The sequence below is a fragment of the Heterocephalus glaber genome, unplaced genomic scaffold, assembly GCF_053883595.1.
Source record: "Heterocephalus glaber isolate CG9 unplaced genomic scaffold, H.glaber_assembly_v1.0 deba00000331, whole genome shotgun sequence".
In the NCBI taxonomy this organism is placed as follows: Eukaryota; Metazoa; Chordata; class Mammalia; order Rodentia; family Bathyergidae; genus Heterocephalus; species Heterocephalus glaber.
The window spans coordinates 47,630,548-47,658,229 of NW_028258142.1; the positions used below are offsets into that span (position 1 = coordinate 47,630,548).

Genomic DNA, 27,682 nt, shown 5'->3' on the forward strand with positions numbered 1-27,682 from the left:
ACAATTACATGTGTATGTGTAGATTTGTTTTGATCAAGGCTATTTGGAGTCCTATATGCCTCACTTATCTGTATGTCTAGTTCTTTTCCCCTGCTTGGGAAGTTTTCTGCCATTACTTCCGCAAAGAGTTTTTTTATGTCATCTGCACTCTTTCCTGTTTCTTCATTGACTCTGATTACTCTTATGTTATTCTTCTTTGCATCGTCTAGCAGCTGCTGGATTGATTTCTCATGTTCCCTTATAATTTTGAAGCAATTTTTCTTTTCCTGGTCACTAATTGCAATCTTATCTTCTATATCTGAAATTCTGTCCTCACATTGGCTCATTCTGCTGTGTAGACTTTCAATGGAGTTTTTCATCTCCTGGAAATCTATTTGCATCTATTTTATTTTCTATTTGCTTCCTATGTTGGGATTCCATCATGTTCCTCAGCTCCTCTCTAGATTTATTAATCACGTCTTGCACTAGGAGCACAATTTCTCCTGTTATCTGAGAAATTATTTCTGATTTCCTTTTTTCCAGATCCCCTTTTGTTGCCAGTCCAGTGGGTCCAGGTGGTTGAGTATCAGAGTGTTCCATCTCATTTCCCTTTGGGGTTGCTGTAGGTGATCTGGAAGTCTGGTTTTGAGACTTTTTTATCTGTTTTCTCATTTCAACTGGGAGGGCAGGTGGTGTGCTGTTGGCGCCTGAGCGGCTCACCTCCTTTGAGCTGGGAGAGGTGGGGCGGGGCGGCAATAGGGATGGTGGCCTGAAAGCCCCTTCCTCTGGGCCAGGAGTGGCGAGAATGTTGGCGGCCTGGAAGCCCCTTCCTCTGGACCAGGACAGTGGGTTGGCAGCTCAGAAGCCCCTACCTCTGGGCAGGAATTCTTTAAATGCTGAGAACTTGAATAGCTCCAGTACAGTGGTCTGGTGGTCTTGTGTCCTCTGCGTCTTTGTAGTGTGGAAACCGGCGGCTGTGCAGAGAAGAGGCCAAAGGAGCAGGGGAGTGGGGTCCAGTGGATTGCTGCTGGGGCGTGGGCTGATTCAGTGTTTTTAGCCTCGAGACCGCGTCCGCAGACCTGCCTGTCTGCAGCGGGCTGATTCGGTGTTTTCAGCACGACTCTGGAATATATTTCTTATGGGTAATTGCAGACTATTGTATGTGTTTATCTCTGAGGCAAGGTTCACAGGTCCTTCATTTTAGTAAAATGAAAGTCAGAAACCTAGAAAGCTTTTGTACAGGGTATTATTTCTTCCAGAAGAGACCTACTCACAGCATTTCTACTTTAATTAACAGAAGACAATTCTAATAAAACAAGGCTTGATTTGTTTTATGCAGCTTCTATAAGAATTCTAGATAAGATTGATAGTATTTTTAAGTTGTTATACAATAGACATTCTAAAAATTCATTAATTTTTAATCTGAAGAATTTATGCCTGACCCCTGGTCAAATTTAGAGCATATCACTCTTGCTCTTTGTCTAACAGCTTTTATTGAATTAAGAATTGAATTTAAATTCTTGATTTTTCATGAAAGCTGGTAAAAGTAATAGCCAAAATTGATCATTGCTGCTTGGTTTTCCAAACTAATGAGAGAGCCAATCATATTGTCAAGTTCCCCTAAAACAATACATAGCTAATATACCTTAGACTTTAAAACTAAGAATAAGTTAAATTTTCTTGAAGAAAATGGAATTTATTCCTTATTAATAATTAGGTACTCTCAAATATCTTGTTTCTCATTTATGCCATATAATTCTCTTCTTTATCTTTTTCTGTGTTCCATGTTTTCTAATCTGAGTGATACTTCACTTTTTTAACGGTTTTTAAATTTATTAAACTTCTCTATATGGAGGTACACTATTTTGCTGAAATTGAGTGCAAATGAAGCCATTGTCATTAATATTGGGAACACCTGTCACAGGAGTGAGGCCAGGTTTCCAGGGAGAGGGTAGCAGAGTATAAGTGAAGCAGAAAGTTTGAAGTAGGATTCAAGTCCTTTGAAAGGTGGAAAATCTCATCTTCCTGGTATATTTCAGGGATAAATAAACTCAAATATATGATAGAAATAAAGCATTGCATATTCATGGTTTGGGGGTGCAAAACATTTGAGGAGAAAACAAAACTTTAATTTATTTCTTGTGAATATCATATGGGAACAAAATTTCCATCCTCATTCTACTGGACTATAGCTTGGCTTCCAGATAATAGGTGGAAATTGACATTTCAGTGTTTGCATTTTATTCTCTGAAATTTGCTTCCATTTGTGTCCTTCCTTTTCCAAGGAAAATTTGCTTCATTTGAAAAAACCTGTACATTAGAGACAAGTGTTTCTTACTGTGAATCCTGGTACTGCTAATTATTTGTTCCAAAAATACTGAGAATATAATTAACTTATTATTCTAGGTTTCTCATGTCTCCTCTATGTGATTAATACATAATATTATATGTAAAACATTTAACCAAGAACCTGCCTGATAACATGTCCTCAGAAATACTAGAGATAAATAACATAAATACTCCATAGCATGGGGCTACCTTTGCTGTTAGGGTAAAATACAAATTAAACAACTAGCATATTTTACTCTTGAGTCTATCTGACAAACGTGAGAAATGTGTAGAATCTAAACAACACATTGAAAGTAATGCTAGCTATTTCTTGAGTGTATAATATGAGTAATTCCTTGGGTAAATTGCTTTTATACATTACCTTCTTTTAACTCCCATAATAATTTCACAGAAAAGAATGTGTTATTATCCCAATTTTATATCTGTGAAAACTAGTATTTGATTATGGTAATGTTATATTGATATAGCAATTATATGTGCCAAAGTATCAAACTCAATATAAATTATAACTTTTCTGGAAAAATGTATACTGTATGTGGAACTTCATAATCTAACTCAATAGTATTATGCAAAAATTTGATTTTGAGAAAATAACCAGATAACAATATGGCAATTGCATAATAACCTCTCAAAAATGTAGTCTATGAAGGCAACAAGATTATCTATTTTGTATAGAGTGGCACATTCTCCATGCTTAAATAGTGGTTAAAACTGGCCAAGGATTTAGCATTGTTTCCACACCCTGCCTCACAAGTGCAAGGTCATGAGTTTGATCCCTGGTACCAAAAAACCCCCTCAAAATAGTGCTTGAAACAAAGTAGTCACTAAGTGTTTATAAAAAATCATGAATATATAGTTGAAACATATGGCTGTGAAACTTAAATATGCAAATTTATTAATAATAGAATAGTCATTAAATGTATATGGATAAATTGCAATTCACTCAAGATTGAATTTTTAAAAAATGAATGAGACTTCTGCTTTATTTTAGTGGCTGAGATAGAACTTACTAGATTGAGTCGACCAAAGATGACAACTTCAAATTCAGAACTTAAGAAATTAGACTAAAAGAATTCACAAAAAATTCATAACTGCAGGCTTGGAGATTCAGACTACTGTAATTAATTTTACATTTTTGTAGTTTAAAAATGTTTCTGTAAAATAACTACCCCCAGCATACAGTACTTTCATAAAAAAATAAAAAAAGAAAGAAAGACAAATAGCATGTTGTATTATTTTTAGATAGAATCAGATTGGGCACCTCAGCACTTGCTGGTCGAGTCCTGGCCGTCCAAAGTTGTTCTAATAATCAGAGCCAGCACTACCTTGTCCGGCTAATTCTGTCCACCAGCAATTCTTTGCACAAACCTCAAATTTTGCTTTAGGAATTTAAAGTCTCATTCTTGAGCTCTATCCGTACTTAATACAAGGACTGCAATGATTCGATTAATCCCTCTCCCTCCCTGGAAAGTAAGTAAACAGCAGCTACCCCCTTGATTCTGAATGTTTACTCCCCCGTTTCTCTTTGTGGCATTGGCGACACAACACTACTTTTCTGCTCTTCAACTGTCTCTTGTAGTCGTTCTGGAGTCCCTTCCAGTAAAAATAGCCCTCTGCTGCCACCTTCTGGCTTTCAGTTGCTAAAGCCAGACTACCAGCAGGTCAAAGGTGACTCAGCGGGCTCTTTCTAGATCTGAGCTGCTGCCACTGTTTTTCCTCAGTATTCCTTTAAGCTTGTCAAAATGATCTTTGGATCTCTCTTACTCATTTTCTCCAAAACACAACTGAATGGTCATAACAGAGACGTTATAGCCTGAAAAGCTCAGAATGCCTACTATCTATCAATTTCCAAAATTGGTGCTGACCCTAGTTCTAAAAAATTAATAATACCAATAGTGACAGCAGAGGTCCTGTCTGTATCACAGGGGATGGGCACACCTGGCAGAGGATGAATGGAGTTTCTGAGTAGAGAACCTCATGGAAGGGTGAGGGGCTATTATTGGATCCCCTGACCAACGATCCCAAGCTGGTAGCAGTTGGTCCTGGGGAGGAAGGAGAACATAACAGCAGCAGCCAGTTGGGCAGAGGATGGAGAGACCCTTGTATGCCCTCCACTGCCTTTTACTGACAAAACCTAACTTTACTCCAGCTGGTGAAAGAAAAGTGCCCACAGGGCCCAACCCCCCATGTCAGATCAGAGATAAAAAGTGGATTTGGAGCTAAAGGATGATAATTAGTTAATGAGCACATGCAAATTTCTGTATTTCAGCTGATTGCTCTCTCTCTCTCTCTCTCTCTCTCTCTCTATATATATATATATATATATACCTGAATCCCATGCTTTGCGTTTATTTGTTATAATTTTTTAATCTCCTTGAATCACAGAGTCCCCTCTAGTTTTAAAATATTTGCCTTCTATTGCATTGACTTTTTTAAAGTACACAGGCCATTTACTTGACAGAATTTCTTTCACTATGTATTTATCTTTGGGAAACAATATTACCCAGTTTTAATATTGTATTGATGAAACCTATTAAAAGGTCATGGTCTACATTTTTCTTTTATTAGTGATATTAACTTTGACCATTTGGTTAAAGTAACAAATGTATTCATTTCTGCATCATAAGTGATAATCAGTTGACTAGTTTAAGAATATTCAACATTTCCCCTACAAATATTCACTCAGTGGGCTTAGCATCCACTTACAATGCTTACTTTAATCCAGGACTGGGACATGTGGGACATGACAATATTTCTGTGCTTTCATTCTCTTTACAATGCAATTTGAAGAACTCAAAGGGCCGGGACAAGTTGGGTCACAGACCACATTCCTGGACAAGGCAATCCTTGTTCAGTCCCAGTACAGATACTTACTCTATGTTGCTGCAGACTCCTGTCAGAATCAACCTCTCCCTTTGCTTCATCTCTCCCACTTCCCCACATCCCAGGAAAAACATCTTGGAGGCCTTGTTTTACCATTCATTTTCAAGATACTGTTTCCAAATGAGAATCTCTGCAACTATTGTGTTTTAATGGGCCTTGAGTTTCTCCAGATAGGAGATTTTTTAAAAATAAAGCATATTTTTCAGTTTGAAATAGCCTGAAATGTTTAATTTAATTCCTAACCTACACTCCAAAAGTTGGACTCATTGTTTAAGAAACAAACGCATTTCTTTAAGAAATTAACCATTCAGGGTCGGGCATGTAGCTCAGCGGCACAGGGCCTGCCTGGCAAGCGCAAGATTCTGAGTTTGATCCCCGGTACCAAAAACAAAAGAAGAAATTAATCATTCATTAACTCTTATGCACTGAACACAGCACTAGCAGCTGAGGAAAGAGGGGTAGGGGCTTACAGTAAAGTATTATAGAATGTGGAAAGCTACAGTTTCAAGCAGTTCTTCTGCTCACGTAAAAGTTCTATGACCTCAGTTTCTCCTTTGTGCAAGTGGATAATAGTAGATGCTATAGTCTGGATTTGCAGTGTGCCCCAAAGGCCATGTATCCCCAGAATAGTGCCACTCGGAGGTGGTAGAAACTTTCACTGGTGAAGACTGAGGGTTTGAGGTCCTTGGGAGGGTGCCCTTGAAGGGCACTGTGGGACTGTGGTCTCTGCCTCTTTCTCCTGGGTTTCCTGGCCCTGAGATGAGCAACTTCCTCCACCACAAGTTCTTGCCATAATGCACTGCCTCATAGGTCTGAAAGCAAGGGAGACAACTGACTGTGGACTGGAGCCTCTGAAAGTATGAGCCAAAAGAAACTCTTGTATCTTTGTAAGTTTATCCTAGGTGATTGTTACAGTGATGGAAAGATGACTAACAAAGTAGCTATTTCTCTAAATGGATGTGATGATTTACCTTATACACACAGGTGCATGCACACGTGTGTGCACACACACACATACATATGCACAGAAGCAGCCTTACCTTTTCATAGCATCATGTGAACTAAGTTTTGTGCCCATCTAAGCCTGTCCTAAATTTGAATAGTCCCAATGTACACAGGTTTCCACTAACACGGAGCCTTACAAAAGGAGGTCTTCCAGGATATATAAAGCACTCTGATAACGTGCCCAGCATACTACAAATTCTCAATAGTGCTATTGGTAGTAGTAATCAAGAAACTGTTCACTACTGTAACCCTCTGTCATTCTTTAGCTCCTTTCTTTCAATCTTTCCAGCTATGGGGCAATTGGTATTTTACTAAGAGACCATACTCTAATGCTTGTGTTATTCAGCTTCCTCATACTTTATACTCATTTAATCCAGATTCTTCTTAGCAACTACCCAATTCATACTTTATAATTAAGGCATAATTTCCCTAGGTAGAGCTCAAATTCTCCTAGAAGATTCCATTTCAGAGCCAACACCACATCCTTAGCAGACTGGCACCTCTTTCACACAAAGTCTTGGAACTGGTCTTTAATCTCTAATATAGGCAGCTGAACCTCAGAATTCAACAAGGTATCTTATTTGTCTGGAAAGACTCATGGTAAGGCTGGCCCTGTTAGGAGAGGGGCAAAGGAGTCAAAAGGCTCTATATAAGTGATGGCGAACCTTTTAGAGCTTTCTATGATAACAAACAGCCTGCTGCCTCACATGTGCCATAAGTTTGCCACCCCTGCTCTATACCAAATATCCCTATCATTTTGAAGGATCTTGAGAATCTAGGTGCCACTGAGATGCTAAATGAACAGGATAAAGTCCTTGAGGTCTCAGTTCAATTGTGGGAATTGGCATCCTATTTGAGCCAGGGCCCTGGGAAAGGAACATACTGGATTTGTGTGTCTGGGAAATTTACGCAGAGTGTCTTGCTTTACCATAAGGAAAAGGGGATGATCATAGCCATTTTACGGATTTCATAATGAAGTGAAAACATGGTAGTCGTACACGGCAGGCATGTAGTGTATTTTAGCCATCACTATTAGTCGTACCAAAAGAATTTTATTGTTGCTATTTGCATTGGTTGGTGGACATAACTGCCCAGATTCACAATCAGAAGTCAGTTAAGTCATTTTGCTCAAGGTCGTTCACCTTCCTAGGGATGCCCACATCCAGGGACTGACATATGTGAGGGGAGCCATGCCACCTTAGTCCTACCTGGGGCAAATTTGAAGGCCTCTCCTTTCTTCTCGGCTCCCCATGGGATCGATTGACATTGTCCTAGGGACCATACTGCAGCTCAGCTTGTCTATCTGTCCAACCCTGCTTTGTACCTCTATTATGCACAGGAGGCACCAAGTGTGCTCCTAATTAAGTATCCTGCACACTAAACTGTACTACATGGCCAGCTTTACAGGAACACCGCCTGTGACAATAGGGTGGGAAGTGAGAACTCACTCACATGTGCCACCCTGTGGCCTAAGATCTTTGACCATCAGAGCTGAGCTCATTCCAATGTTTGGTGCATCTAGGATGTCCTGAAGGTATTAGTAATTCAGTAGTTCACCCAGGAACTGTCAAGCTTCACAAGATTTTGCCAGGGCCTAGGTAGACCAATCATTTTGGTAAGGAGGATGGGATCCCAGAAAAGCCTTGAACCCCTGCCTGGAAACATTGCGGTGGCTCTGGCGCTGGTGCAAGGGTGCAATGAGCTGCCCAGCCAGAAGACGGGGTTTCCTTTTGACCACACTGTCCAGGTCACAAAGACTGGGGGCATGGGAGAGAGGTGGGGTTTCCCAGTTCCATGAGCTGCTGGTTTCCTAGGACTGTACAGATTTGCCCATTGCTAACAGGTTGAATTGGTTTTGTATAAAGACACAGATTTCAAATGTATTGGGTTTTTTTCCAAAGAAGTAGTTTTTTTTAAACTTCTTTCATTTTATTATAATTCCTTATATGCTATATAAAGTTGCTTTTAGCCTTACAACCACAATTTCTTCTTGCATAACTTTATCTAATTTAAGAAACAAATTCATTTAAACAATAAGTAACACTTCCATGAGCTAACAATTTTAAAAATTCAGTGAATGAATTTTAAGGAAGCATAAACTAATCAATCTATATTTGTAGCCAGAGTGCTCTCAATAAAACACATACTGTGCCCTTTTTACTTTTTAAGAAGAAAAGATATTGCATGGCCCAATAGTTGTTCACATCTTCAGCTCCATTCACCAACTCATTACACGCACACGTGCACACACACACACACACACACACCTTTTAATTAGTTTCCAACAAAGGTCAAATGTGAAGCTGTATTTTGGAATATAATATATTTTTCTTCAGTCTATTGAGACATTTTAAATTTTGTTTCTTTCTATTAAATATTTAATAAATTGATGAAACTCTGGTATGTTAAAAGAGGCTATTAATTTCTTTTAAATTATAAAAATGTTATCATAACCCTGGTTCTAGATGTAGGTATACTCTCAGGTAAACTGTTATGTTATAAAGCTATCATTTCACGTACTGTCCTTACATTTTCTCTTTGGAATTATTCTTTTTATTTAGGAAAGCATAATGTTAAAGATTGTTTGTTTGTTTTGTTTTTGGTACTGGGGATCCAACTCGGGACCTTGTGCTTGCGAGGCAGGTGCTGGAACCGCTGAGCTAAATCCCTGGCCCTATTAAAGATTGTTATATTGACTAGAGGAAGGGCTGGAAGAGAGACATTCCCTCTTGTTTATTTATATTCTCTCTATACACCTGAGATCTGATCATAAATTCAGTAATGAAGTAAAGAAATTAGACATCTCTGAGCCTCCACTTTTCTTCTTTGTGAAGCTACGTGTCTCTTTTGAATTCACAGGGCACCCTAAATCCTGGCCAATTCCTCTCTCATAGAAGGGGGTCGCAAGATGTCATCCTAAACCAGAAGAAACTTTTCAAACTACTTCTAAATTTTGTTTTTATATGATAATTTTAAGCAAAATTAACAACAGAGAAAAGATTTTTCCAATTCTTTTTCTTTCTTTTTGCCGACTAACTTTTATAGCATAATTTTTAAAGGGATTATTTTAGGCAACCGTATTTTGCAAACTTCACACCTGAATTGTACTTAGCTTGTCTTTAAAGTTGAATTTGCTTATTCTGGAAAGTAATGGAAAAACAATCTCATCGATTTTTAAAGAAATGACAAATAAATAGAGTTTACTTTCTGATTGCTTTGGGATTTTATTGTGTGTGTTCAGGACCACAAGGTATAAACTAAGTGAATCAAACTTCTATGGCCCATATCCTCATATCATATCACTTAATTCTTTTGCCTGAAATAACACAAAGGTTTTTAAAAATTGTATAATATACTAGCTGTAACGAATATTTTACTCTGTAAGCATAGTAAAATGTATCTTGTGTTACCAAATGCCATTTAAATATTTTTGATATTCTGCGAATAAAACCCTCACTTAAAAATTTCTATATAACACAGGTTAGAGAAGATTTCCTGAAAAGACTTACTTGAGGTCGAGTGGCTGCTGGGACAATGATTCAGGTAATATGAATTTGCTTTCAATATTTTATTCTTCCTTTGATTTGCATTTTACTTAGCATTTTAAATTTGCTTTCAATGAGGCATCTTGTCACTATTTGGTTTGCAAGGCAGCAGTTTTCTCTCCTTAGCTGATGACAGTTGCCCTGTGTGTACAACCAGCAGTGTCTGATCATGCATAAAGAAACTGACCTCCCATACACATATCTCATTTTGTGGCTTAATGGGAATTTCTGCAAGTCTAGTAAAAGGGTAGTGGAATCTTATTCCTAAGTGTCTAACTCTTTACTCTGCTTTGTGATAATACTCTTTTCTTTACTTTTAGTGTCTCTCACTTGAATTTCTTTATTTAACCTTGAGAGAAAAAAATATGCTACAATAGTTTATGCAAAGATTTTGAAATAAAAGCATAGTAAGTAGCAAAACTGACAATAAGTTTAAATTTTTATCTACCACCTGCACCTCTTTTGGAAGCTAGTTTAGATTTTGTGATTCATGGTATTATTAGAATACTTCCTCTGGAGAAACACAGACATTTGTAAAACAATAATGATAATGATGGTGATGGTGAGAAAAATAAAATTAAGAATAAAAACAGTCCAAAAGTTGGTGCTATGTGAGGTGATCTACATTTTTGGTCCTTCTGAAGCAAAGACAAATTTTGTGATTTCTTCTCATAGCAAGTTTGTCATTCTCAAACATATAGAAACTAGAAGTTTCATCTTCAGTTCCATATACAAGCCAGAGGTTTCTCTATATGAAACTTGAAAATGACAAATTTCCCATCTCATTTTATCCATGTAGCACAATAATCCCATAGTCTTTCATCCATTTTTTTACCTAATATTTTATTATTAACTTCCTGTCCATCAGTCTTACTTGCTTTTAGATTGCAGGAGTTACATGTATTTCAAAATGTCTTGTCAGTGTGTTCTCTAACTTATTGTCTGCCATACTTACTTAAGAATGTGTGATTTTTATTGTCGACTCACTTTTTTCTCTCATTTCTTTCAGTACTGCTGGTGTGGTCCTTAAATATGGATTTGTTCCCTTTGCTTTTTTATGGTGGATTCTATTGTTTTATTTTTTAATAACAGGAAAGATGAATGCCTAGTACAGGGAAGGAGCTTAGTCGATGTATAGGTAAATAATAACTGAATTAATTATTTTAAATCTCTGTTCACAGAAAAAACTATATTCCATTCAAGAAGCCCAGATACTTGAGAGGGAGAGCCTTTTGAAAAACAAAGCACTATATGCCCTTGCACTGGCAGAAATATTGGAGCCTCTACAGCAACTAGAAGATGATGCTGTAAGAATCAGAACTGTACGCCAAGAACAGGCTGATGTAAGCATTTATTATTAAATCAGAAACTCATTTGTAGGAACACTGAGGTCGGTAAATCAGATATGTGAGTTTCCTGGAAAATTCTGACCTCACATAGAAAAATCATGGACAAAGTAACTCTTTCAAGATCATAAGACTGATCTACCAAGACACTCTCTTTCCAGGCCTATTTGAATGCCAAGCTCTTACAGTGTACTTAGATAAAAGAAGTTTTCAAATAAGTGAGCAATGACTTATCTTTTGGGATTGCCCACAGTGGTAGATTTAATTTAAAATCTTCACCACTTCTCAATGGAAAGCTAAAGTTATGTTTACTCACATATAAAATATCTTGGCATTTTCATGGTAAATGTTTGATGCATGTAGAAATTAAAGACAGCTATGGTGAAAAAGAAAGAAAACATTGCTAAAATATTTTCAAAACTGCAAGTTTCTGGCAGTAACTGATATTACTAGCCCTTCCCAAAGAAAAAAAATTAGTAGAAAAAATATATATACACCCTCTCATTAGTCTTTTGGAGAAGTGGAAGGTGTGGTAAGAGTTATATATTCTTCACCTTTCTTGACAGAAGTACACACCATATATTTATTTGGGCCACTTGGGCAACAGAATTTTTTCTTTGCAAATGATAATAGAGCTTCATATTCTTGATCATTAATAACTTTCTAAATGACTTTATTTTTAAAAGATTGTGTTGTTATTATAAATGCTGATTTGGATCCTCAAAGCCTCCTAAAAAATAGACAAAAGGAAGTTTACTTGTATGATAAACTAGAAAAGACTTGAGCCTAACCAGATCATAAAGTATAAATACAATAACTTCTGTGTACTACTCCACTTAGGGCTTCTAAATGCTGTCCTTGTGGTAAGCTAACAAATATATAACCAGTACTAGTACCCAGTGGGATAAATGATTGTAATAATGGCTCCTCCTTACATTAATGATGGAATTTTATTAATTATGTCAAAATCATCATGGAAGTTTCTGAGTATAATAATTAATCTAGAAAAGATTAATGACTTCTGTTTCCCCTTATTTTATAATAGCCATGGTTTTATATCTTCTTATGTTCAGTAATCATTTTTTATCTTATCTTACTATAACAGTTAATAAATTATAAGAACTAGTAAATTAAAAACTCTAGGAAAGAACTTTTGCACACTTTGTGTTAATGATTGCTGGTAATTTGTGTTTATAGCTAAGTTTGGTTGAAGTATTTTAGATATCATAATGAAAATTTATAATTTCTATATAAATTTGAGGGCTTTTTGTTCCTTGATTTAAAGTGATAATATGTTGCTTTTCTCAGGTAATGCAAATAAAATATTGGGAGTTTAGATACTGTGGAATGTTTCTGTTAGTTATGTGTAATATGGTTCTTTCCCTTTATTTACCAAAATAAAAATTGTCTTTATTAAACTAGTTACTATTTGGTCTAAACCAGCATAATTGAGGTATAAATGTTGCATAATTTAATATCTGAATGTCTTCTAGACACTCAGTAATGTACTTCAGAAGGAAAAATATGTTAAAGCAAAGGTGGAAAAAACAAAGCATAAGTTGCGAAGAAAGGGAAGGAAAACTCGTGATACACTAACAAAAACTGAGGTGAGAAATTTATTTTAAAAAACAGATCTTGCATTTACAATTTCTTTGTGTCAGTAAAAACTAGTCACAAAGTTTAATTTTAGGTGATGTCTTGCATTTCTAATTGTTTGCACTAAATGGCCTCTGCACACGTGAGTGCTCACACACATAGGCAGTCGCTGTATCTTTTCCACTGGTTTACTGTAAGGACCTTGCCCCTAATCATGATAAAATGCAAAGCAAAATTCATGTTGGATTTGTGTAGAAGTCTGCTGCTTTCTGTACTTGCCATGCTAGCTCCTATTGCTTGGAGATTTAAGGGAAAAATGAAGATGAAGATAAAAAAGAAAAGAAAGAAGGAGAGAGGAAGGAAAGGAAGAATGTTTGTGTGCCTCCAAAATTCATGTGCTGAAATAATCTTCAGTGGAAGAGGATTAAGAGGTACAGTCTTTAGGCGGGGATTAGGCCATGAGGGCTTGACTGTCATGAGTGGTACTACTGTCCTTATAAAAGAGGCCCAAGGGGACTTGCTTGCCTCTCCACCACGTGAGGACACAAGAGGTGCCATCGTGCAGCAGAGAGAGCCCTCCCCAGACATCAAATGTGTTGCTGCCTTTATCTTGCACATTCTAGCGGCTGGAAAGCTATGAAATAAATGTATGGGATGTATACATTACCCATCCTAAAGTGTTTTGTTATAGCAGCCTAAATGGTCTAAGAAAGGAAGGAAGGAAGGAAGAAGGAAGGAAGAAACAAAGGATAGAGAAATGGAAAGAGGGGAAGAAGGAAAATATGAGAAGAAGAAGGGAGAAAATGCAATTGCATTAAACTTAATGAAAAGTAAAAGATTATACTTTTAATTGATGGTTGGAACCTTTTATGCCATAGCTATTGTTTAACTTCATATCTACCAAAGATCAGATTTAACACAAACATGCTTATAAACCAGAAAATATTTTCAGATAACCACTTTGAATCATTCATGTAAAATATCTAATTTAAAATTAAAATTATACCATAGTTTAATTATATATGTTAATATTCAAAAAGAGGAAAAAATTAATTTAAAAAGTATACAACTCTTTACATTTTAAGCCAATTTCTAGTATGATTTGGTTCTCAGAAAACATCTTCAGTTAAATTCTAAATTCTTTGAAACACTATTGGTGCTGCACCTCATATAAAATTTATCTCACTAAGAAGTACAGCTCAAGGACCAAACTATAATTTTGAAAGATTTTTATTTCCATTTCATAAAGGACACTGTGGCCTGAATTTTACTGGTGCTCCATCAGCCCCAAGCCACACTTCTCCTCCATACCTCTTTCCCCTTCCCCTCAGGCACAAAACAGTTGGCCTCGACTTCTCAAAGTCACCCTTGCTCTTTGGCTCATGTCTATCTATCTCTTCCTGAAGCTGTGTAGCTAGAACACTGTAACATGTCAGGCTGACAAAGGCAAAGCTCACTTTTTCCAGTGAAGATGGGTATGGAAACCAAAGTTAATTGGCAGAGTCAAAATCAACATTCTTAATAGCCCACAGCTGGAATAGGCAAGGAAAGAGACACAGTAACTCACATGAACGGGTGTGAGCACAACTGTGGCAGGATGGAAGAGACCACAGGGTGGGGTGGGGAAGATTGTTGCACAGGTCACGGGGAGAGCTGTTGGAGAAAAGAGAGGTTGAAGACTTGTGTTGCCGTGAGATTGTTCAAAACAGAAATAATACACATGAAAAACCTAAAGGAATAAGGGAAGTGTTGAATGATCTCCATAATTATTATTAGCATTATTATTATATAATTTTAACTTCATTTTTCTCATTAACAATTAATGATTTAGAAACAAACTATATTTGCAAAGCAAAGAAATCATGAAAGAATGTTGTACCTTGTCGAATTGCAAGTATTCACATCAGGAATAATTTGCCCTGCTACTGAACCCCAACCCCAATCAAAGAAAACTAAACCTGTTGCAATATTAACCAACATTGATTAGCATTTATTAAGTACTAATTGGAGCTATTTGTATACAAACAATGCTATGAACACCGTTTCTGTCTTTTCAAAACTTAAATCCTGGGCCGGGGATTTAGCTCAGTGGTTCTGCCGCTTGCCTTGCAAGCACAAGGACCCGAAATCGATTGTAGGTACCAAAAAAAGAAAGAAAGAAAAAAAAACAAACCTAGGTCCTAAGACAAATAATTTTATTTTTCACTCTGAATAAACCTGTCATTCATGAGTCAAGCCAACCAGTATTACTGAATTTTTATTAGGTTTAACCTCAATTTAAAATTTAGTTGTAGAATCTGAACTTGCTCTATTTCGATAACATAAAAATATATTTATAAAATCAAATAAAAGTTTAAAATATAATCTGCAACATTTAAGAATCTAAATATAATTTTATTGTCTAATACTTTAAACAAGTTTTTCAAATAATAAAGTAATATATAACTTTAAATGGTAAAATATTGACTACATTTCTTACTTACAGAAACTTCCAGGCCTAACTTTTAGAGGAAAGCCTGAAACCAATGTCTCCCTCCAGGGTAGGAAAAAAATAATCCCAAAGAATAGTCAGCTTACAGAGGCACTGCTTTTATGGCTCTCTTCTTAATCACTGTGGCAATACTTCAACATTTGTCAAAAGAGATCTAAATAGCTATGCAAGTTTCCAAGTTTTTGTCATTCAGGATGTGTAGGCTTGTACTGTTGAATGACATGTGGCATCATCTGTTTCATCTCTCCACACCCAGCCCACTGTGGGAACATTTGTAATATTTTTGTGCCATGAAAGGAGACATGCTGTCCATCCATACCTACATGTTACTCATGCTGTCTGTTAAAAGTGCACAAATCCATTTTTTGACTTTCACTGAAGTCTCACTTTCTCTTTCTTCCCTTTTATTGTAGAATCTACTAGTGACACTTCCACCATTGGTAAATTGGCTGTCATGTCCAAGCTGTTAATGGACATAATTTTTCTGAAGTCTTTTCAGTTTTCCATGACAATTCTTACTTCAGACTTAAGAATAAATATGGAATTGGACCTAAAAGTCAAGTTTTGTGGTAGATACTATGTGGCACACAAAGTTGTGCACACCTTGGCTCTGTTTACTTTAATCTATACATATGCCCTCTGTCCTGTTTCTTTAGATCGACTCATCCCCCAAGCAATAACCCAACTTTCTGGGGGACAATGACAGATACATATCTAGTAATCTTTCCCCTACTTTATGGCACAGGAGAAAAAAACCCTCTCATGTATTACTGGAAAAATTCCAGATCTTCTAGGGGAAAAAAAGAACAAGATGAAAAATAACAATTAAAACATAGTACTCAGTGTATTCCTATCTTACAGACAGCAAATTTTATAGAAAATGAATAATAAAAGATTAGGCATCCTTATTGAAATCTATGAGTACAGAAAAGATTAGGGAACATATGAGGAAGAGAGGAGCGAGGAGAGTAAATAAGATTTGTTGGATCAGTTGGAAAAATTGCAGTGATAAGAAGCAAATATGGATGTGGTGAAAATATTCAAGAAGTCATTAAATCAATCAGTCAGTCAGTCAATATCAATACTAACAGTAAAGAAGGGATCATACAAAGAGTGGCAAAATCACAGTTTCAACTTGGATTGACACAAGTCCATCATGGGAAATTGTTCTGATAGTAAATAGCAGCATCTTTTGTTGGAAAGATATTCTTGGTCACCTGCCAACATATGCAGTAGATGTTCAGAAACCAGTGGCCACATGTTTGCATCTTGAAGCAATGTATTTGGAAGGTGTGCGTGGACACCCATGTGTATGGATGTGTGCACGCGCGCACGAGTGTGTGTAGAAGGGACAAGTTTGTGTAGAATAGAGTGGAAGACAGAAAAGAAGACAAAATAGTTTTAGCCCATCTTTTAGAAAATTCATTACATGTAATAGTGAAGAACATAAACCTAAGTTACTCATATTGATAAGAGGTTACCATTTGCTTTTAATCATTCACACAGCCAATATAACTGTGTCACAAAAATGCAAAGATTTGAAAGTTCACGTATTTAAAATAAAACATCTATGAATTTTTTTCAGGGTAACCGCTCAACAATTTTCAAAGAATTAGAGTCTACTAAAAGTAAAACAATAACTTACAATGCAAAAATAAATGAAATGAATCAACAATGACAAGAAAAGGAAGAGGAAAAGGTAGATTTTGATCAGAAACTTGAAAATTTGTCATAAGTACTCAAGTTTTATGAAAATATTAATTATATTTTAAATATTATTGATAAAATATAACTGAAGTTCCATATTTAAAAATTTATTTCTTAAAACATCCATATTTTCCAACTGTATATGGAATTGTATGTGGAATGTACACATACATATTAATCAGTTTTTGTTTCTACAAGCCTAATTACATATTCATTGCTTCCGTTCTTCATTGCTGCCCTGAGTTTATTCTTTTTGGAATAACTGGAGAATGTGCTATGGTTTAGATGGAGATTGGCCTCCCCCATCCCCCGAAGCCTCTTAGGCTCAGAGGAGGGACCTTTGAAAGGTAATTGGATCCAGAGGGAGCAATGCACAGATGCTCCTGTGTGTTAAATGTGAATAAGAAGTGGATTACGAAATTCTGATAACAGAGCTGGGTGTGGCGGAAAACACTAGAATCTCGACACTGGAGAGGCTGAAGACAGAGAACCCTGGTGACTTCCAGGTCAGCCTGTGCTTCACAGTGAGCTCAAGGCCACCCTGCACTACGTAGCAACCTGTCTCAAAAACTAAAAATAAATAAAACCAAAAGTCTGGTAACAACCATAATGAAGAGATTAAAGTACCTGAGTACTCACTGTTGAACTGCTGAATCAACAAAGACAGACTGGATTTTAATTCTGGTTCTACCATTTCCTATCTACCTGAGGTTACACAAGTACTAACTATGGGAATGTGGGTTCCTCTGCTACAATTACTACAATTATTACTTCATAGTTTTTTGTAAATTACAATTTTTATACAATTTTACAATTTTTATAAATTACAATTAATTTGTAAATTAAATTAGATATTATAAAAACACCTTTATAACATTTATTATAAAAACGCCTTAACATTTTATCCCTTCCAAAAAATATTAGTCTTGCTGCCTTTATAGCTAACTACATAAGTGATTTAATTTTCTATTATCAGTAGAGATATCAGCTAATGTGGGCAGCATTAAGGCTGTGCTGAGCTTTTACAACTATGCTTGTTCTATATTGTGCATTGTTCCTTAAATTGCAATTATTTCTTTAGCATACTTGTTGCCTGTATCATCTTAACCACCTTCTGAGGTTTTTTTCTACTAGTATTGTTCCTTATGTAACTATTGAGTTCACTATAAATGCTGTTTTATCTCCATAGACTGATGTAATTAATTCTAAATAAGAAAACATACACATATGCAAAGAGAAGATACATACACTATACACTTAGGCCTTTGGAAGGAACTAGAACTATTTTCCAAGTTTTTTCAGTTCTAAGATTTTTTGACATTGTTGTTTTAAAAGTACCATGAACATATTTCAGAAACTAAAATGAATTGATTAGTGTGACCTAAAATTCTTTCTTCACAGAAATATATTTGTAACTATGAGATATAAAAAAGAACATGCACAAGCTGTGTTTGATCATCTCATGGAAGAGAAAAGAGCCTGTGAAGAGAAAATCCTTCAAGAAGATCAGGAATTTAGAACACTCCTTGCTAAGAGGCAAAAAACCCTAGCAGATATTAAAGTAAGCATTATTTTTGACTGTTGTAAACATGAAACAAATATAATGATAGTCAAATCAGCAACATGTTTGAGACACTCATTTTTAATGTTCAAATAGCAAAAATGTATAGATTTTTGAAATATTTGGGAATTTGTTAGCATAACATATAGTACTTCATTTTTATTCTAAGTAATTATAATATATTCACTAAGCATATTGTACTTTTTGATGCATTTTATGAATATTCTCATTTTATTATTGTGTAAGCTGTATATATTCTAGAGCCATTTTTATATTTTTAATGGAAATGTGAAGATGGCTCTGTTTCTGAGTAAATATACATTGGATGTTTACCATCCACCCTTGTGAGAAACCACAGTACTTCATAGTCTTTTGTTTTACAAAAAAATTTGCCTAATATTTTAATAATATTGTGTATTTCCTTTTTAACGACAGGGATATCATGATAAAATATATCTTTTACATCTGAATTTTTATTAATCAAATTTTGTTAAGGTCTATATCAAATGTTTTATATAGACTACAAATGACACACATTTAGTTCAATGATTCTGATCCAACTTTACATTTTGCAATGGTTTTGTCACATTTAATTGTAATGAAGGAATACTATAGTTTTTTTCAATATTTTAGAAATATTATTTATTTTTGAGATATACTTTGGGAATTTTTTCCTTAAAAATGAACATCCTTTACTATATTAAAACTATTTTCTGCAAAAATTGTTAATATATATGTATTATAGTATACTTTTATCAGCTATTTTATTTCTGATGTTTATATACAAAATTAATACATACTCAATTATGACATATGTGTGTATTTCTTATCTTTTCATAAGTTCAAAAACAGTGTTAGTAATTTAAACAATTACTTGGAACAAATGTACATTAAATAAACAAGGATGTGGGTAAATGAAAGTACCATATATAGTGCTACTGTGGTGGTCCATTCTATAATAAAATTATTAATAAAAGAATAATATTAATAGTGATGCTATTATTATTCTTGTAATTAAAACTACTAATAATGGTTTTATTAATAGCGGTGCTAAATCCCATTTTTCTCTTTTGAATGTGGTCACTATGTAGAAAAAAAATTTTTTTTTTTTTTGCCTAAAAATATGAAAATTATTGGTGCCATCTAGTGGCAACGAATGATGCCTCCTTGCAGAGGGACTCCTGGAGCCTGATGCTCTCAGGATGTGAGACTGATTGGGGACATTTGGTCTGAAAAGTACCTCTCACACAAGAAGACATAAGTTATTTACTTGCATAAGTGTCATTCCTCACCTCATATTTTATTGCAACAGTAGAATTAGTGATTTGAATTCAACCACATTTTCCAGTAGTACTGATGCTGAGAACACAGTGGGATCTCCATAGCCATTTATTGACTGGCATTTCAGCACTTTAGTGGAACAATAATAATTATTGAAATGGCAAAATATGGTCAGCAGGAGATAGACAAAAAGAAAATCTCATATAACCCACTCTTAGATGATTAAAATTACCATTTCTTTTCATAGAAACGCTAGCCCTTGCCTTTGTGTTTCCAAGTGTATCTACCCACAGCCCCTTGGAAGCATCATATGATCTCATGGTTTAGTTCTGAGCTCTATCTGAACTGGTTTTGTTCACTCATTTGGTCTTGATTGTTGTCTCCTGGTCTCCTGCTAAAATAACGACTTCTCTTTGAGGGCAGAGAATTTTCTGTCACATTCTTTTCTCTATCCTGAAAACTCAGAACTATGTCTAGCACTGAATAAGGACTCAATAAATACTTGTTGGGTGAATGGATGAATGTGTGCTACTTTTGATAGTTTCTTCGTGCCTTTGCATGATAATACTTAGAAGCAAGAGCATTTGGAGATACTTTCCCTACTGCTCCAAACTATAGTGAATATTCATACTGTGTACAGAAGCTGAATTTCTCTTTCTTATTCTTCTCTTTCCATTTTAATATAAGAGAAATTTGTCTTCCTGCCCTCTAGTGAAATAGTAAACCTGCCTCTTGCTTTCTAGCACTTAAAGATACTATGAAATGCTTGTCAAATACCCTTAAATTGGCATGAAGTTATCTCTTACCGGTTTATTGGCTAGATTTTTGTTATGCATTCACCCAATGTGACCAAAACATGTAAGGTTTAGTGACCAATAGCCTTACAATTAATGTGTTATTTATGTATGATTATCATCACTTATTGATGTCAAGTAGTAGAAAGACAATATGGTCCCTTCACAGTAAACAATCTCAACCCTGTTTAGAAATTGATGCGTTAATTTTGCAAATTTGTGTATAATGTAAAGTATTCCTGGAAAGAAAAAAGTCTTACAAAGGCATCATTATAAATGTGGTGTTAGGGGAGTCCATTCTGGGCAAAAGAATTGATCACAGTTATGGATAATCTATAGAGATTGTTTACTGAAAGACTATAAAAGCCACTATAGAATTAATAGAGGAGGTAAGAAAATACCACATGATTAGAAATACAAAGAACTAATACCATAATTTAAAAAGATGCATAAACTTCAGATACAACACAGATATATACTTTGGCTCTGAAATTAAATTCAGTCTCTCTTTAGCAGGAATTTCATATCATGAACATTTCCATGGGAGTTTTTTATGTTATGGCATTTTTACTAATTTACTGTAAATTTACTAATTTACTTTAATTTGTAGATGCAATAGCTTAAGAAAAAAGTTTCAGCACAGCATATTCTTCATTCTTCTATTCATATTCTTCATCAGCATATTCTTCCTTGCTTTTGTAAAGATCCATGCAAAACTAGAGTTTACAGTATTTCAATCTGTTATCGGTTGTATAAGAAGGCTTACTGTCTTTTCTATGTCAATATCTCTTTGCCTTTTTTTTTTGTAGAGAAACTCTTCTCTATAATTAAGGTTATACACAGGGAGGATGAGAAACTACCCTGGAAGAACAATTTCCACATTAAATTCTAGCAGAGACAACTTCCCAATATATTCTAGAGTTTACTAGTTTTTATTTTGCTTCCTATTCCCTTTTCTCAGGAAATATCTCTTTCCCCAGCTATAGCCATATTTGACTATTAAACCAACATTTGGCCCTTAAACATAGGAAATTCTTAGTTTAATACAGGGTGAATGACTCACTGACTCACTAAATAATCAGGTCTTGAAATAGTAAAATGTCAGAAACACATTTAATTTCTTAGATAATTTTAAAGATTATAACCTATTCGCCTCTTAACACTTTTTTTTTTTTTTTTTGTATCGGGGATTGAACTTGGGTCCTTGCACTCTTAAGGCTGGCAGCAGAACCACTGAGCTAAATTCCTGGCCCTTAACATTTCTTTATTTCCACACATTACTATGTTCAATCAATGTTGGGTTACCAAACTGGCCTCAATCTTAAAAAAATATATCAATAGGAGGTTAGAAAATTTGAAAACAGATGTGAATATACTGACAATGGTCAAATAACAAGCAATAAATATTGCCCCTGTGCACTATCCCAAATCATTAGGGGTTATTATGAAAAAAAAAGCACTGCATATCCCATGATCTCAATAATAGGAAATGAATATGTAATAAGCTTGAAAGTAGGAGAACCGAACAATGAATTTTGCAGGCATGAATAATTTTCCTTCATGATAACCTTCTTGCCACCAAAACTATTGCACTGTATCATGAAAATTTGAAAAATTAAGAATGTTGTTTACATAACTAATATTTCTTTAAAAGTACTTGTGATATGATTAAGGATCAACTAATCAAATATAGGAATATGAATTAGGCCCACCATGCTATTTTTCTTAGTATCTTGTGGAAATCTATAGCTCTTTGAGAAATGAATATTTTTATTTGAGGACTGGTAGAAAGATTGTGAATTTTGTATTAGGAAATGCTTCATGTTTTGTCACAAACCCAGTGCTGCAATGAACTTAAGTACTCAGAAATCTAGGCAGAATAATACCAAAGCACAGAGCAGGGATGGACCAATCAAATGGGTGTTCCCTAAATATAAATTTAATATATTTTGAATCTCTTCTTTAAGTGAGAGATTTCTTTTCTTTTTGCATTTCTCTCTTGTATTTTGTCATTCCTTTCTGCTCTCACTCAGAATTACTGCTAATAAAATGCTAAGGCTCTGTATGTATGAAATTTGAAGAGATGCTTTATTTGTTTCATTGGCAACCAATACCATCCCAAACTTTTATTTTTTAACAACCTACAAGGAATCAATTGCAATATTTTGACTATGATCCATTTCAGTTTCCTATATATGAGTATTTTTTCTTTGAAAACAACTTAGATATTATGGTTTTTCCAGACCACCTTCATTTACCAGTGGAATGCTTTTCTGCACTGCAGAGTAACATCAAAAATATATACTTTTTTCTCTTTGGGTCAATTAAGTTAATTATATCTTGAGTTCTCAAATATCAAACTTCATTCTTAAATATACTTTAAATGGTTATGGCTCATTAACATTTTAATACATTATCGGACTCAATTTGTAATCATTTAATTTAGAATGTCTATTGTCTGTTATTATTCTATTTTGTACCTTGTTAAAGATATTTGTATCAGAGATTTACTACAGATTTTATAACTAAATAGAAAGTCCCCCTTCTGTGTTAAGTAGCATTGGACATTTCTGATCCTTAAAGATGTGAGACATTTTTCCATGACATTATAAAGGTTTATTAAAGGTCTGAGATTTTACTCACTTCACAAGCTAATAAATTAGCAGGCCACAATTAGTAGGTCTCAAACATGCTAACAGAAGACATGACACTCCTGGCTGAGAGACAAAGGGTTGTGTTACACACTGCATACAAGGCAGTGTGAGCTTCATGTTCCTATAGGCTGCCCTGGGCTCCAAGTCCTATGGTGGTGATATGAAAGAGGTGGTGAGGGCATTACGTATGTAAAAGATTTTTATCATCACAACTGATGAACCTTGAATGTAGGAATCTCTGATTTTAAAAGAAGGCCTGTAGCAAATTTTCCTGACCTTTGCCTGAGAGGATGTATTTGCCATAAAATTATCCTTGAGAGGTAGCTAGATAAAGGCTCTCTCAAGAAGTGTATAACTATCATGATGAATTTTCCCCCAACTGACATATCTGAGCTTGGCTGTATTCTGAAGGAAAACTTCTTAACATTATATTGAATTTATTCTTTCTTGATTATTGCATAATTAATGGTTTTCAATTGTCTTGAATCAATATTCGAAAGGTATATTTTCCTAGAAAAGATCATTTGAAAAAGTTAAAAATTTATTACCAAAAACTTTTATAAAATATGATGTAAATAAATAAAATAAAATGTCTTTTCTATCTTGCTTTAACAGATATACTTTTTATCTTGTTCCTCCTTTCCCACTTTCACTTAATTAGCCTTTCTTGCTAATTTTTTGCATTTTGTTTGAATTCCTACACACTCAAAATTCTGATATACTTATAAAATTATTTTTGTTTTCTAATTCATTAATTACAGTTCCTAAACGTTGATTATTCTATTTGATTCCCTCTCTTGCTTTTCTTCTCTTTCTTTCTTTCTTTTTTTCTTTCTTTCTTTCTCTCTCTCTCTTTCTCTCTCTTTCTTTCTTTCTTTTCTTTCTCCTCTTGAGTTTTCTTTTTGAGTCATTCATGATTTTACTTGCCCATTGACTCAGTTACAATTTGAGGAATTTAATTCCCTTGAGGGGTGAAGCTCCGAGGCCGTCCCTGCCGTGTGCACACCATGGTGAGGTCCCAGGTGTGGCTTGGAGCCCCACCTCCATCCGATGCTCTCCCCAGGGCGACCAACTAGCATAAACTGGTGAGACAAGCAGCATGAAGCTCCGGGGCTGCCCGGGCCCTGCCCACACCACAGTGAGGTCTGCTTAGCCACGCAAGCGCCTCCAAGTCCCAATTCCCCACCACCACCCGCATCCCTCTGGCCTTCTGGCTTTTCTGCTACCTGATCCCACACTACAGAGGCACAGGGGATTACAAAGACCCTTGTCCTGAGTGCCACAATATAGAGCAGAAGTTAGTAACAGAAAGAGGGCTTCTCAGGCTCCTCGATGAAAACTGAAGCTCAGTGGAAAAGTAAAGAGAATCTCTACAATAAAGGCACATCAGACCACTGTACTTGGTCTGCTGCTGGCTTGTTGAGACTCATTGACTCCTATATGCACATGGATTCCTACATTGCCTACTGCGACAGCAGAGACATACCCTGAAGGGGGCCCATGATTTTTATTTTTTGCTATATGCATAAAAGAAAATTTTTTTCTTTTTTCTCTTATTTTTAATTCATAATTTTTACTTTTTTCTACTCTTCAAATTTTTACTTTTCTTTCTTTTTCTTTTATCTTTTCTCTCTTTCTCTCTCTCTCACTTGTTCTCTCACTGTTCCACATTGCTCTTCATCTCCCCATTTGTTCCTTTCTGCACTGAATTTGGATTTCTCCTTTATTTTTCTTTTCTTCTCTCTTTCCTTCTCTTGATTATCATTAGGTTTAAAGGAAAGTAAATATGATATCTAGCCTCCCTGTTGCTGTTAGATGATTCTATTCACATCTTTGTTCTTTCACTCTGCCTTTTCCTCTTGCCTTTAACAACTTCTGAGAGTTTGTGTGATCTTCCTGTGTCTTTAGGCCTCACCGCTAATCTTTCCTGAACTTTCTACCTATCCCTCCCTCCCCAACTCCTTTTAACTCCCCACCCCGAAGGGGAAAGATGCTATATTAAAGAGTTTATTCACTATAAACTTACGTTGGGTTGGTCCTTGGTTTTAATTTAACTCACATAGTTAATGTGATAGATTAATAACTACCACAAATTGTCATTTTCTAAGCTGTGCTTGATGCTATGGTATTGCTGATTGTGTCATTTGGGCTAACATGTTGTGATTGATCTAATTAGTTTTCCTTCCTGGTATAAGGAAAATAAAATAAACTCAGAGTCATTAGAGTCTCAAAACCCAAACACAAGCTATATCTGAAAGACACCTCTGAAAAGCAATTACTCCACAAGGGTTTTAAACACAAGCAACAAAGACACCTACATTAAGCAATTTTGAAATATCAACTCAGGAATTAAACCAAGGACAGTATAAAAAACAAAAAATGAGAAGACACATAAGCAAGGCACAAATGCAGGCTTCCATGCCACAAAAAGGAAATTCTGGGGGAAATGAGGTGGAAAAGTCTGACAAGAAACCACTTGGACACCCTGAACTGATAGCACAGGAAGTAACAAAGCAGAAGCATGAGGCTCTAGAAAAATTCAAAACAGGAATAATCTCCCAGATATATACAGAGATGGTGAGCAGAGTGAAAGACATGATTAGAGGCTCTAGAGCAGAAACAGATAAGAAAATAGATGAGATCAGAAGCCATGAATGTCCAGCATAAGAAAGAAATGGAAAACATGATTGCCCAACATAAAAAAGAAATGGAATCCATGAAACAGATTCGAACAGATATTCAGGAGATTAAAAACTCCATTGAAAGCAGGCAGAGCAGACTAAGAGAATCTGAAGACAGAATATCAGATATAGAAGATAGGATTGCAGTTAAGGACCATGAAAATGGAGATTTCTTAAAGATAATAAGGGACCATGAGAAATCAATCCAACAGCTGCTAGATGACAGAAAGAAGAATAACATAAGACTGATAAGAGTCCACGAAAAAACAGGAGAAAGTACAAGTGACATAAAAAAAACTGTTCACAGAAGTAATAGTAGAAAACTTCCCAGACTGAGGTAGAGAATTGGACATACAGATAAGTGAGGCATATAGAACTCCAACTAGCGATGACCAAAAAAATCTACACCTAGACATATAACAGTCAAGATCTCAGAAACCCAACAGAAGAACAAAATTCTACAGGCAGTTAGAGAAAAGAAACAAATCATCTACAAAGGAAAGCCCATCAGAATCATGGCAGATTTCTCAACACAAACCCTCAAATCAAAGAGAGCCTGGAGTGAAGTATTTCAAGCCCTAAAAGAAAATAACTTCCAACCTAGACTGTTGTATCTGGCAAAATTATCTTTCAAAATCAATGGGGAAATTAGATACTTTCATGACAAGGAACACCTGAGAAATTTCATGAACACCAAATCAGCACTCCAAACAATTTCAAGAAATATTCTAGAAAAAGACAATGAAGGTCACAACTTCATGAGGCCCAGCAGAGAGAAGGCACCATCCAAGGTAAGACACTAAAGTGAAGGGGGGGGGGGGATAAGAAATAAAAGAGCCAACAACAGTAAAACATCATGACAAGGATGAGTCAATATCTGTCAGTTATAACTATCAAGCCTCAATTCACCAATCAAAAGAAATAGACTGGTAGAATGGATTAGGAAGCAAAACCCACCAATATGCTGTATACAAGAAACACACCTAACTCAAAAGGAAATCCATAAACTGAAAGCAAAAGGATAGAAAAGAGTTCTCCACACTACAGGAACTCAGAAAAAAGCAGGCGTAGCAGTCTTATTTGCAGACAAAGTAGATTTCAAACCAAAACTAATTAAGAGAGACAAAGATGGTCACTACATCCTGGTGAAAGGGACAATCCAAGAGGAAGAGATGAGAATCCTAAATATATATGCACCAAATACGAATGCCCCCATCTATACAAAACAAATATTAATGGACATGAAAAACCAAATAAACACTAATACAATTGTAGTGGGGGACCTCAACACCCCTCTATCACAAATAGGCAGATCAACTAGAAAAAAAATTAACAACGAAATTCTAGAACTGAACCAAGCTATTGAACAAATGGACTTACTACATGTTTACAGAGTGTTCCACCCCACAAAATCAGAATACACATTCTTTTCAGCTGTACACGGGTCATTCTCCAAAACAGACCACATGGTAGCTCATAGGACATGTCTAAGGAAATGTAAAAGAATTGAAGTTATCCCCTGCATATTATCAGACTATAGTGCAATACAATTGGAGATCAATAATGTAAGAAACCGCAAAAACTCCCACAAACACATGGAAATTGAACAACACCCTCCTGAACAGTCACTGGATGACAGACGAAATTAAAGGAGGAATTAGTTTCTACAAGTAAATGATAATGCCAGTATAACATACAGAAATCTATGGGACACAATGAAAGCAGTTCTACATGGGAAATTCATAGAAGTGAATGCCCACATTAGGGCAACAGAGAAAACTCAATTAAATAAGCTAATGCAGAACCTCAA

The 27,682-nt window shown here is 35.5% G+C and overlaps 1 protein-coding gene across 1 annotated transcript in view; it reads left to right on the plus strand.

Annotated features, from left to right (window-relative positions):
* The window catches only part of Ccdc178 (coiled-coil domain containing 178), a 386,593-nt gene that overhangs the window by 148,121 nt on the left and 210,790 nt on the right, over nucleotides 1-27,682 (plus strand). The window contains 5 exon segments of the mRNA XM_087188664.1: nucleotides 9,697-9,759; nucleotides 10,943-11,104; nucleotides 12,601-12,714; nucleotides 16,780-16,937; nucleotides 18,303-18,462. Of these exon segments, the coding sequence (XP_087044790.1) occupies nucleotides 9,697-9,759; nucleotides 10,943-11,104; nucleotides 12,601-12,714; nucleotides 16,780-16,937; nucleotides 18,303-18,462 (657 nt within the window).